Raw genomic sequence first — 13689 nt, forward strand, 5'->3', positions numbered from 1 at the left:
CATAGCAACGGAGTCGCTTTAGGCAGGAAGAAAAATCCCTAGGAAAGCCGGCGCCTGGGAACATGAAAGGGGAAAACGCGCAAAGTAAAGGCGGGAAAGGAGGGAAGTAGGTATCTTGGGAATAGCGAAGGTGGTGGGCTGCTTGGCCGGGCCTAGTCTGTTAAGCCAACCCCTTCCCTCGTCATTTGCGTCGCGTTGCTCTTCTCAGGGGGAAGAAAGTCGGCGAGGGCGCCGGCAAGAGCAGGGTAGACCCGAAGTCCTTGAAGGAGGAGTCGGAGGCCGAAAGGGCGAAAGCCGCCGCGGCGCTATGGGAGGCCAGGTTGGAGGTAACGGAGATCTCCCGCAAAGAGCACCGCGAGGCTGCTCGCCGCCTCGCCCGGAACAACGAAGAGCTGGAACGGCAGCGGCGGCGGCTGGAGAAAGACATGGTCGACGTGGTCTCCTGCCTGAAGAAGCAAGACGCGGAGAAGGAAGACCTGGTAGGTGTAGTCGTGGCCCCTCTTTTAATCTGTCAGGCTATGGTTTCGTGGGCAAATGTCAGTTACCGATTTCTTTAAATTGCGGATTTGGCTTCAATTATTACTGCATTTACATTACACCCAATGCTTTAAATATTAAATGTATAAATATCATCTAAACCAGTGTTTCTCAACCTTGACCATTTTAAGGCATGTGGACTTCAACTCCCAGAATTCCACAGCCAGCAATGCTGGCTGTGGAATTCTGGGAGTTGAAGTCCACATGCCTTAAAATGGTCAAGGTTGAGAAACACTGATCTAAACGCAATGCACTAATTGTGAGGTGTGCACTAATTGCACCAGAGTCACTATGGATAATGAGATGGGTGGTACATAAATTTAACAAATAAATACATTTCAGAATGAAGAAATGCCCTGGGGGTGGGGAAAAAAAAAGCATTAACCACTATTAACTGCCTGGTTTGGTAGAGCAACCAAACAGGACAAATACAGACTCCAATAGATAGTTAAGACTGCAAAAAGAATACAGGCAGTCCTCAATATACGACCAAAATTTATGTTGCTGAGTGAGAAATTTGTTAAGTCAGCTTTGACACATGTTATGACTTTTCTCACCACGTTTGTTAAGTGAATCACTGCAGTTATTAAATTCACTTGTTGAGTGATTGTGGTCTCCCCATTGACTTTGCTTGTCAGAAGATCGCAAAAGGGGATCACATAATTCTGGGACACTGCAACCCTCATAAATGTGAGTCAGTTGCCAAGCGTCTAAATTTTGATCATGTGACCATGGGGATGTTGCAACGGTTGTTAGTGTAAAAAATAGTCAAAAGTCACTTTTTTCAATGCTGTTGTAACTTCGAATGGTCACTAAATGAACTGTTGTAAGTGAAGGACTACCTGTAATTGCAATCAGCCTGCCTTCTATAAAAGACCTGTGTATTGCACAGGTCAGAAGGAAGATATCTGCAATCTCTCACATCCTGGACATAAACTGTTTCAACTCCTTTCTTCTGTCTGGTGCTATAGGTCATTGCAGGCAAAAACAACTAGACACAGGGATAGTTTTTTCCTTAGTCCATCACTCTGCTGAACACTTAATTCTCACAGCACTGTCTTATGTCTTTGTTAGACATACCCAATTAGTATGGCTGTAGCGTTATTATTACCTTTATTATATTTCTTGCTCCATCCTCCTATTGATATGATTATCATTATTCTGTTGCTTTGCATGTACACTGAGAGCTTCTGCACCATAGACAAATTCCTTGCGTGTCTAATCACACTTGGCCAAATAAAGTATACTGTTCTCTTCTGTTCTGTTCATGAGATTAGCAAAATCTTGATAAAGGAGAATAATTAAGAATGCCACCCCATACTCCCTGTATAGCCTGTAGCTTTCTTTTGACTGTCACATTTGGACAGGGGAATTTGATAGTATATTCCACATCTGTAGTTAGAAAATCTGATTTGAAACCTTGAAAAGGTTGAAATTGGCTCCTGGTCTCCTCCTCCTCTGGGTGCTTTTCCTGGTGTAAGAGATGGTAGGAAACAATTAGATTTTTGCTTAAAGCTCGTCTGTGATTTTAATGTAAAGACATCATAGAAAGGTCTCCATGCTAATTGTTGGGTTTTCTATTGTCCTATTTTTGGAAATTATGACTAGCTACAGGCAAACTTTTGGAAAAGTGAGCTGATGGCATTTAATGGCTTGGTATGCCTTTCATTTGTTAAGAACATTTTTCTCAGTATTTATAACATCAAAAAAACTATCTCTAGATGCTAAAATATGGAGCTATAGACTTAAGCCAGAAGAAAGGCTTTCTGGGGATTTTAATTTTTGCATCCCTTTATTCAACAGTTATTGGCTTCTGGCTGTTATCAGGGAGAAGTATTGACTTCTTTATCAACTTTGTTTTTTATATTTAGATTGAGAAGCTGAAACAGCAAGTGAATGAATTGAAGCTCAGAGCAAAAGAGGAAAGTGAACAAGCGGTGAATGGACATTTCTTCTGACACTTTTGGTAACAAAGGACACTGCAGCTCAGGCTTAGCATGTCTTAAGAGTCAGGCATGACAGATAAATGTAAAGTTTATTACATAAGATTATTTTGCACTAAAAATACAAAAATAATTATTTTTTAAAACTCACTTTGTTACTAATTCCTTAATCATTTTTTGAAACTTGTTTTGTTAGAAAAAAATGGAAAAGTAGGGTGCAAGTATGCTGATATTCTCCTTCGGGCAATAAAGCCAAAGCTGTACTTTTTTGATGGACTAAATTCTTGGCACCTAAGTGAGTTACTTCCAAGTTAACATATCTTGCATCAAGCTCTAAGAAATCCTCAATTCTCAGCAGTTGGTTCATATAATCCAAGGTAGAACTGTCTTGAAACTGATAAAGCTATTATTTGCGCCTATTTTGCAGTTTTATTTTATTAATTTTTTTAGTTTTTTAGTGGTAATCTTTATCTGGTGATGGATTATTTTTAATTGCTTTTAAATATTGCAATAAAATGTCATGTTTGTTTTTCAGTATTGTTTAACTAATTTTAGATCTATGTCTAGATATTTTATTTGAGCTAAAAGATTTTAAATTTGTAGGCAGAACAATTTGCTAAACAGTTAGAAGAGATGGAGGCGAAATTTCATCGAAAGGCTAAGGAAATTGGTCTAATTCAGATTGAACTTAAGATGATCAAAGAATTTCGCAAAAAGAAAGCACTTTTGGAGAAAGAATTAGAAGATGTAAGTTTATTCCTCACAATTCTTATATTTTTAGAAGGGCCTCTCCCCTTCTATTATTGTCTCCCCTTATTGATAGTTCTATGATAGGAAGATGTAGCTTCCAGTAGTGATCTAGAGTTGTGAAATATGTATCACAACAGTCTGTAAATTATAATAGGACTATAAAATATTACTTTGCAGAAATTCAACTGTCAAATGTGGCAGATTGATAGAACAGGAATTTCAACAGATATCCTGAAGAATAATCATTTGGACAATACCTCTAGAAGAGAAAAAGCTATGTTAAAGTGAGATACAAGTTATATCTCTAAATAGTGCTCATAATATAGGTATCTATAGAGTTGCTGATCTTTTTTTTTTAACTAAGTAAGAGATGATAGGTAAAAACTATAAATCTGAAAAACAATTGGAGAAATCTAAATGTGAGATATCCTAGAATAATCCAGTCCTGGAAAGCCTGTTTGGTCTAGTGGTTAAGCATCAAGCTAGAAAACAAGAGAAAGCCAGCTGGGTGACTTTGGGCTAGTTGCTCTCGGTCCAACTCACCTTACAGATTGTTGTTGTTGGGAAAATAGGAGGAGGAAGTTGTATCACCTTGAATTATTTGTAAATATAATAAAGATGGGATACAAATAAATAAATAATGCAGACCTGTGCAGTTTTTCTCTAGAAAGCGTTAGTTGAATTGTCCTCTAGATGACTAAATTATAATTAAATGTTTCTTTAAATTCTAGCTGAAAGATACCTTGGATATCACAAAAAAAGAACATCAGGAAACTATTAGTATGTTGGAGAAAAAGTTCATTGAAGAAAAGGTAGATTACTTTGGGAATAGTAGACATAGCGTTTCAATGTATCTAATTGCTGCAGTAATATATAGTTCTCCCTCTTGTCACTTTTTCTTTCTTTCAGCAACGTCTGGAAAGAGAAGCAGAGAAGAAGATTATAATGCTGGCTGAAAGAGCCCATCATGAAGCTATTGCGTAAGAATTGATCTCTGTATTCTTATTTGGGTAAATATGGATGATGATGATGATGATGATGATGATGATGATGATGATGATGATGGTGATGAAATATGAATGGTTCTAGGAAATCAACATATGCTTCATTCCTGGGGAAAAAATAGGATGCCAAGCTGAATATCCTAATATGTCCTTAAATAGGTCTGTATCAATTCATTCTGAATTTATTTTTTTGTATTGTGAAATGTTAAATAAAGGAGCTAAAATCCTTGTGCTGATGGAATTTCTTCTGTAATGAAATATGTGAAAGACACCTCTTTTGGGCTTGGACTCAAAAACTAATCCCACTGTTGGGGATCTTCCAGAGCAGGGAGATAAATAAATGAAGTTCCATTGTGCAGGCAGACTTTGCTTTTACATTTTATTAGAATTAGGTCACAAAATTTAATACTGGATTATTTTGCTCTTATTCAGACAGTTGGATAATGCTGGACGAGCAGTTTTTACAGAGAATGTTCGTCTTCAAGAGGCTGTTGGTTATCACATGAAAGAGACAGAAGAGTTAGAAAAAGTCAAGGAAAAATTGGAGAAAAACAATGCCTCTCTCTTGCAGGAAAAGGTTTTTATTCTTCCTCTTTTGTTCTTTGATAAATAAGATCTAAATCATATTTCAGAAAGTTTTTAGCAATACAGTTTTTCTAAACAGAGACATTGAGGAATTTATCATTTGGCATATCTTGGGAAGCTGAAACTTTTATGTAATGGTTTGGCAATTTTTGAGAGAGCCTCTCTTAGCATCTTATTGAAAACCATTTGTGTGTGTGATTCTGTTGAGATTTGGAAATGAACATGGCATTACTTACAATATTTGTTTAATCAAGAGCTTCAAAATAAGTTTAAATAGAGCTGTTGTTATAGGTAACAGATTTAAAAGAAATGGCTCTGCTAGCTCAGGCTACAGTTCAAAGCAATCTTAATTTTGCACTTTGTTTGTTACAGTAACAACTACATAACTCTGTGGTGCTCACAAATAGGAGATGGACACATAATGCTTCCTATGACTGTTCTCTGAAACTAGTATTCTGTAGGCTGTGGCTGGCACAGGGGTGACCCAGCTTCAAATCCATTTTCAGCCATGGAAGTGAATTTGAGCCAATCATTGTTTTAGCTCCACATAGGGTTCAGAAAAATAAGACAAAGTGCAGTTACACTGCCTTTGATATTTGACTTTAACATTTATTTCAGTTGAACAATCACTCTTTTAATTACCATTTGGTTAGCAGGGAAGCTACAGTAGTTTTGTTCCAAAGAATAAATATCTAATAATGTTACATCCTATCTAGAAAGATTCAGCATTGATAGAAGACACATCCTTCAAACACATGAAATAGGACTGGCAAATAGTACATTCAATAATACATTCTTGACCAATTCTTATTTACCATTTTGATCATTAAAAAAGATCTTTTAATGTTTACCATTATCTTTGTCTTCCTTGTTCCTTGTTTTTTAAGGAAACCAAAGATCTTTTAATTAAGAAGAAGATTCTCCAAATTACTCAGCAGAAAGCACTAATCCAGGAGCTTCAAAACAAGGTTAAAAAACTAGAAGAAGCAGTTAATTATATGGCTGGAGAATTTAAAATAGAAATAAAAAAAACAAAAGAGAAGGCTTTGATACGGAACCAAGCAGGTCAGACAGAAATCGAAAAGCTGGAGCAGCTGCTGGAAATGAAAGAAAAAGAAATGAGTAGAGTGAAGAAATTAGCCAGGAACATTTTGAATGAAAGGACAGAAGTGGAGAAATTCTTCTTAGATGCTCTGGAGCAAGTCAGACAAGAGATTATAAGCAGCCGGAAGTGTTACAAGCAAGTGGCTCAAGCCGCCTATCAAAGGAAAATGATGGCAGCATTTGCAGGGAAAGAGGAATACCCCAAAATCAGAACATTTAATGACAATGCACATAGCACAAATAGCGTGCAAATGGACCTTTTGGAAGCAGAGAAATGGTACATGTGGTAGAATGATTTGTAGTGATTTGTGGCCATTTAATGTAATATGAGTTTTTGATCTCTGGGAATTGAATATATTCCAATTATACTTTCAGACTTCTGGATACTCATAGGAGACAAAATGAATGCCATTTTTCTATTATGTATTTTTACTATAACTTTATCATTTTTAATATGATACAGTGGCAGTTCTGATCCAGTGAAATATCAGATTTCAAAGGCTGAAATATACTAATTTTGTTTTGACCCCAGCATCATTGTGTAAAGCACATTTTTCAATTTTCTCTTAAGAAAAATGTATTGAAAGTGTTTGAAAATCTGAGTAGGTAAAATTTAAATTTAAATATGTTTAGTCAAGTGTTTGCTTTTTGCAAATACTTATTTTTATATCCTACAAAATCGTGTACTGACAGAATGGAATACTGTGCCTTATAAATCTCTGAGTTTTCCTGGATTACCAAGGTTCATTCTAGGTAGTCTGTTTTTGGATAGTACTACTGCCCAGGACTGCATGATTATGCACTTAAATGGCTTTTTCATAAGTTTTAAGACTTTAAATATTAAGGGATAGGCATGCAAAGTTCATCACCAATTAAATTCTTATTAAAGATATGTTATCCCAAGTGGAAAATCTTTGTGATCAAATAACCACCCTAAGATCACTAACAATGTCAAAAAGAGTACTATAGTCCTCATATAGCAATTGCTTCGGACAGCAACCATTTGTAGTTACAACAGTGGAAAAAAATAACTTTGAGACCAGTTCTCACATTTATGTCCTTTGCAGGTCTGTAAAACAAAGGAAAGCTGAAGGAAGACTGTAAGCACAGTTGTAATTTTACTTAGCACCTGCTTTGCTTAATGACCAAGATGCCAGTCCCATATGTAATCACTAAATGAAGACTATTTGTATAGCTATATCTCTGTAGCAAGTACTACTTCTTTAGGTAATCTCATCGAAGTAGTAGATTCTGGGGTGATCTACCTGTTAGATCTGCCATTAATTTATCAACATCTTTAAAAACACCTCTAGAAAAGTCTCCAGAAGGTACTGCTTGAAAATGTGTCCTTTAAGACTACTTTGTCTTGACTACCCTACTGTCTTGTATTTTGAAAGACATAAGGAAGTTTAGGTAAAGAAACTGAGAAGGAAAAAATTACATGACACATTGTGGTAGTTGTTAGCTATACTTTACTAAAAAAAAATCATTGGAACTTAATCTTTCTACATATCTTCTATCTTTTAGGATATAGAGATGATGTAGGAAATTAGCAATATTAATGAAATCTCTACATAAAATGTATGCAGGTGTTGATTACCGGTTGGTAATTAAGCTTTAGTGGAGCCAGCTAGATTGATTTTATTCACTGATTTGCTCTATATAATTTGAAAGGCAGGCAGAGTACATAGAAACAGAAACTGATAGCTTTTTATCCAAATATCTTAGTTCTTCCTAACAGTCTGCCTGTATTATCACCCTCTCCAAGTTGAGTAACTTTTGAGGTGGAGGGTGATAATAAATAGATGTATTATATAGGATCATGCCATAAACATTCATAATTGCAGGTTTATACTGATGAACTTTGATTCATGATATTTGTGTGTGTGTGTCTAGGACAAATATTCAGAATGGGAAGGTGGACATTTCTGAACTGACCTGGGAGCAGAAGGAAAGAGTATTGAGGTTACTGTTTGCAAAAATGAATGGCTTAAGACACAGGTAAAATACTATTTAATAATAATAATAATAGTAGTAGTAGTAGTAGTAGTAGTAAAGTTGGAAGGGACCTTGGAAGTCATTTAGTCCAACTCCCTGCTCAGGCAGGAAAACTATACTATTTCGGACAAATGGCTGTTCAGTCTCTTCTTAAAAACTTTCAGTGTTGGAGCATTCACCGCTTCTGGAGGCAGGTTGTTCTACTGGTTAATTGTTCTAACTGTCAGGAAGTTTCTCCTTAGTTCTAGGTTGCTTCTCTCCTTGATTAGTTTCCACCCGTTGCTTCTTGTCCTGCCTTCAGGCGCTTTTGAAAATAGCTTGACTCGCTCTTCTTTGTGGCAGCCCCTGAGATATTGGAACACTGCTATCATGTCCCCCCTCGTCCTTCTCTTCATTAAACTAGACATACCCAATTCCAGCAGCCGTTCCTTATATGCTTTAGCCTCCAGTCCTCTAATCATCTTTGTTGCTCTTCTCTGTACTCTTTCTAGAGTCTCAGCATCTTTTTTACAGCGCGGTGACCAAAACTGGGTGCAGAATTCCAAGTGTGGCCTTACCAAGGCATTGTAAAGTGATATTAACACTTCACGTGATCTTGATTCTATTCCTCTGTTAATGCAGCCTAGCACTGTGTTGGCCTTTTTGGCAGCTGCAGCACACTGCTGGCTCATATTTAGGTGATTGTCCACTAGGACTCCGAGGTCCCTCTCACAGTTACTACTATTGAGCAAGGTACCCCCTATACTATACCTGTGCATTTGGTTTTTCTTGCCTAAATGTAGAACCTTACTTTTTTAATTATTTAGAATTGTAGGATCCATCCCGGTTGTAGTTCCTTATTTCCTAGCTTATTACATGTATGCTAAATTCGAAATATGGAAAATTACTACCACAAAAAGATGGCTATTTAGTTTAAAATATGACTACTGTTATAAACATTTTCATCTGTATATTTCTTATTCACTGCTATGTGAATAACTAGAAAATGAATATCAGAAAAATACATGGTTGCTTATTAATGAGATGTGCATTTATATTTAGAAATCAATGTTTCAAAGCAGAGAGAGACTAAGTGATAGAAGTAATTTTCATTCATAGCTAACTATATATAGAGTACTGAATTAGTATAGACAGTTGTAAAAGAAAATCTATTATAATTAACATTTATTACCAACAGTGAGCTGTATAGAATATCAGTGTCATTGAGTGATTGGTTCACATTTTGAATTAATTCATGGTTGGCTTAACATTATATCACAAACAATTGCTAAAAAAGAGTGCGTGGAGCTGTATAACAAGTTAATTCAGTATATGGTTTCTTTGATCTTATCTTAACCAAACTAGTAGTTACATGAACAAAAATAAAATAAGAAAATAAGAGAGAAAGGATTACTAATGAAGAGTATCAGGCTGGTCTTTATTTGCTATGTAATTAACACCAGAAATCTTGGTTATTTATGAACAATTAATGTTTAGTGATTTATTAAAATTATATCCTATACATCACATTAAGGATATGTAGATTGTTAAAAATGTCATGCATTGCCTCACCTTTGCCTGGACTGTTTTTAGATACATAAATTACATATTGATTTTAGAAAATTCAGATTATAAAAAGAAAATTAATTGGCAAAATTAAAAAATCTGAATCATAAAAGAATCCATTCAAAATATTACAATTATATTTTACATATACAATTTTTGGTATGTTATTGCTCCCCATAACATGTATGCAGGTAAAAAAGATCTGAAAAAGTGGCATCAGATTCTTGAAATAAGTAGTTTTAGGAATTTTTTAAAAATGCTTTCCTGAGATACTGTTCTTCATGGTTATTTCTAAACAGAGATGGATTCTGATTTGTGTATGACTGAAGCTATGGCCAAGCTCCTGTAAAGTCTTAGAACTGGCAGAGCCCTTTTACAGAATTATAGATTACAAACTGAAATCTTTTTTGTCTAATAACATCTAAATACTTTCAAAATGCAGTTTTGTATTTCCTGCCCGAAATTAAGTTTTATCTTTGTTTCCATGCTATGAAGCAGAGCCAATCTGGTGGGAAAATATGGCTCTAAACACAAGATTCAGATTATTTACTTATTTATTATAAGGTTTATAATTCTGGCATTTCTTCAGATACTTAAGGCAGTATAGCAAGCTCTCGTTCTCATGTTTCCCCCTATCAAGCTGGTGAGATGAATTGGACTAAGAGAAGTGACTGGCGCAAAGCCACCCACTGAACTTCCATTTGCACATGGATTTCCTAATCCATGCCTTTAACTTTTAAATGGAAGTGGCTGTTTATCACTGTTGTCTTGATGAAATTTGCATGCCATTTGCATGTCATGTTAACTGAAAGTGTACAGAGAATTATTATTATTATTATTATTAATAATAATAATAATAATAATAATAATAATAATAATAATAATAATAATTTGGAAGGGACCTTGGAGATCATCTAGTCCAATCCCCTGCTCAGGCAGGAACCCTACACCATTTCGGACAAATGGCTGTCCAATCTCTTCTTAAAAACTTCCAGTGTTGGAGCATTCACCGCTTCTGGAGGCAGGTTGTTCCATTGGTTAATTGTTCTAACTATCAGGAAGTTTCTCGTTAGTTCTAAGTTGCTTCTCTCCTTGATCAGTTTCCATCCATTGCTTCTTGTCTGCCTTCAGGCGCCTTGGAGAATAGCTTGACGCTCTCTTCTTTGTGGCAGCCCCTGAGATATTGGAACACTGCTATCGTGTCCCCCCTCATCCTTCTCTTCGTTAAACTAGACATACCCAATTCCAGCATTATATATTTTGGCCTCCAGTCCCCTAATCATCTTTGTTGCTCTTCTCTGTACTCTTTCTAGAGTCTCAGCATCTTTTTTACATCGTGTGACCAAAACTGGATGCAATATTCCAAGTGTGACCTTACCAAGACATTGTAAAGTGGTATTAATACTTCACGTGATCTTGATTCTATCCCTCTGTTAATGCAGCCCAGCACTGTGTTGGCTTTTTTGGCAGCTGCAGCACACTGCTGGCTCATATTTAAGTGATTGTCCACTAGGACTCCGAGATCCCTCTCACAGTTACTAGGACAGTTCGGAATGGGTCATTCAGAAGATCTACCTATTGAATAATTATATAACAACTTGAGATATTATTTACATTGATCATGACACATTACCATCTTGAACACAGCTCTTCTAGTAGAGATCAGAAACATTTTTGCTAGTTTGTGAGAGATGGAATGGAGGAGACATTTCTATCATATTGATTCCATTTCCTTGCAGATTAGAAAACCTTTGATTATTGTTTAGCAAATCAGTGATAAAAGTTTCAAATGAAATCGTGAAACTGAATAAATACATCATTTTTTTTACTTCATTCAACTCTTGCAACAAGGATTATAATATGCAAATAAAAAATAGTACCGGTAATTCATGCCACATTAACTTGTCACTTATTCTGTAATCTCTTTTATAGGAAATACAGTCAAGTTTTGGTTCCAGTAACACCAACCAATTTTAATTTTGCAGAAACAAAGGCATCTGAGTAAGAGAGTACATCTATTTATTAATTAGTATTAATTATTAATTTTCTAATACTTTATATACTGAATATTACTTCCAAGGGATGAGTTTTTTGTTTTTGTCTGACTCTGGTTTGATGTTTATCTGCAGAGTGCATTGTGGATGTTTTTTCTCCCAACAAAATCTTTTATCTAACTAATATAAACATTTTATTACTTCTTTAGATAACATTTGTGTCAGAATGATGTCTATGCACATCTGGCTGTTGCATGTGTGTGATTATTACTTATATTTATATTTCAATTATTTATATTTATTTATATTTATAGTACAATTTTCAAGATAACTAGACATACTTTCTACAAAACACAATAGAGACCCTAGAAATGTTGGCAGAAGTATGAAGTATTCAGTTTATTTATAGGTCTATGGGGAGAAAAGATCAGTGCAGGGCTATTCTGATGCATGTATTAAAACAACCTGCTTTTAGTTCTTCTTTGTATTGGATGCCCAAAAGTAATCTATTAAAGATAATATATATTTGTGTTGCTACAGTAATCAAAATAGAGAAAGCACCCAAAGCATAGTTATCTGCAATTCTTAACATTTCTTAATAACATTTTCACTCTGGATTACACTCGGGATGCAGGACTATGGGGAACTGACAGTGGGGGAGTTGGCAATATTTTAGCTGCTGCCCAATTGTTTTTCCTCTAGGAATAAATTGAGATAAATTATCCAAGTTTATTAAATTATATTATATTACAATTTATTAAATTGCATCAAATTATAATTTATTAAAGAGGCCCACTTTTGAATTCATCCTCTCTTTTACTTCCCCACACTAAATTTGAGTCACTTTGTTGTGGGATCTAACCTTGGATGGAGACCAAAAATCCTTTACATAATTTCTTTCCCAACACTTAGTAGGGTTGGAAATAAAAAGGAAAAATAAATAAGGTCTGGACATCTCCTTGGCCTTAAGAATGGGCACAATACTTCTAGGATCTAGTTGCATTTTTTGTTGAACAAAGGAACTATTGTGGCAAGCCCTAATGATGAGAAAGAAAATGCTAAATTTTAGTGGAGAGGGAAAATTTCTGAATAATAGCTCTATGAATTATTATTATTAAGAGAATGCATTAGCACCAAATATGTTGAATAGGTACAGTAATTGAAATGTATTTACCCATTTTTGTTTTTCATTTTCTGGTATTGTTTATACTTGCAGTAATGTCTGTGTAGCAGTAATAATTATTTTGAAGTTTAGCTATCAATTAATTATGATTCATTCTCTAAAGTCAAGTTTCCTAAAGAGCAACTCCTAAGGGGAAACTTGCATAAATGGAGTTAGAACCTGAGAATTTTTTGTTCCAAGAATAAAAATATAGCTGTATTCCTGATGACATTTGAAATCTTAGGCTAAGATACAGAGGACAACTGAATATATATCACTCCTGATTTTTTTTCCTGGTTTATCTTTTACAGAGGTGATACTGTTCCTGTTTATGCTTTCATCACTCAGCAGGCACCACTATCTGAATCATCTCATAAATCATCACCCCTCCCAGATATTCATTTTATACCACCCGAGTAGATTAGCATGGATACTGATCACAGACTGCTGAAATTATAATTCTTCTTTTCTCAACATTTACGCAGATGTGTAAGGCTAATCATGCTGCAGCAATGAAAGCACTGTTTTTGTGCATTACAATTTGCTTTACATCAGGTCAACTTGAAAGATAACAGATTGTTTCTTTAAAGAAATAATTGGTGGTTTTCTTCAAAAAGTAGATGTCTACACATTAATTCATTTGTTTAAGAAGTTATTTGAAAGGTTGTGTATTCTTGAATAAAATTGATTAAAATACGTTCGCAAGTATTTTAAAAGCATTGTTTGTGAAAGAAGTAATGATTCTGGTAAGAAAATATCTCAAAAGGATTATCCAGTGGGTCAGGGGTTATCTAGTATGACATACAGATGAACAAATATAATTTTTTTTCAGGTTTACATACTGAATCTTTCTCTCACATAGGAATATCAAGAGGTAGAATACCAGTGGCAGAGTCTGACAACTTTGATGTTTCTTAAAGGCAGTTTTTTATTTTCATCTAAGCTTTTTACTTGCTTTCTATATTTCAACCAGCGTGGCCAATGATTAATTCAAAACATTCACAAACCTGATTGTTGTCTTTGAACTAAGACATGATTTAGTATCATATTCAAATAATAATCAGTGT

At 35.1% G+C, this 13689-nt stretch overlaps 1 protein-coding gene across 1 annotated transcript; it reads left to right on the forward strand.

Moving 5' to 3' along the window:
• The first annotated feature begins 62 nt into the window (after positions 1-62).
• BBOF1 (basal body orientation factor 1) lies at positions 63-13311 on the forward strand. Its single transcript, XM_015819379.1, has 11 exons — positions 63-84; positions 166-479; positions 2409-2474; positions 3084-3227; positions 3962-4042; positions 4140-4210; positions 4667-4811; positions 5707-6200; positions 7820-7924; positions 11399-11467; positions 12934-13311. Exons 1-11 carry the CDS (start codon positions 63-65, stop codon positions 13040-13042), a joined length of 1620 nt encoding a protein of 539 aa, XP_015674865.1. The 3' UTR covers positions 13043-13311.
• The last annotated feature ends 378 nt before the right edge of the window (positions 13312-13689 follow it).

This window comes from Protobothrops mucrosquamatus, unplaced genomic scaffold, assembly GCF_001527695.2.
Source record: "Protobothrops mucrosquamatus isolate PMUCROS unplaced genomic scaffold, P.Mucros_1.0 scaffold908, whole genome shotgun sequence".
NCBI lineage: Eukaryota > Metazoa > Chordata > Lepidosauria > Squamata > Viperidae > Protobothrops > Protobothrops mucrosquamatus.

Coding starts and splice junctions, on each gene's coding strand:
- BBOF1 (XM_015819379.1), top strand. CDS start 63: ATGAAAGGGGAAAACGCGCAAA. Junction 4,211..4,666: donor GCCCATCATGAAGCTATTGC/GTAAGAATTGAT, acceptor GCTCTTATTCAG/ACAGTTGGATAATGCTGGAC. Junction 7,925..11,398: donor ATGAATGGCTTAAGACACAG/GTAAAATACTAT, acceptor TCTCTTTTATAG/GAAATACAGTCAAGTTTTGG.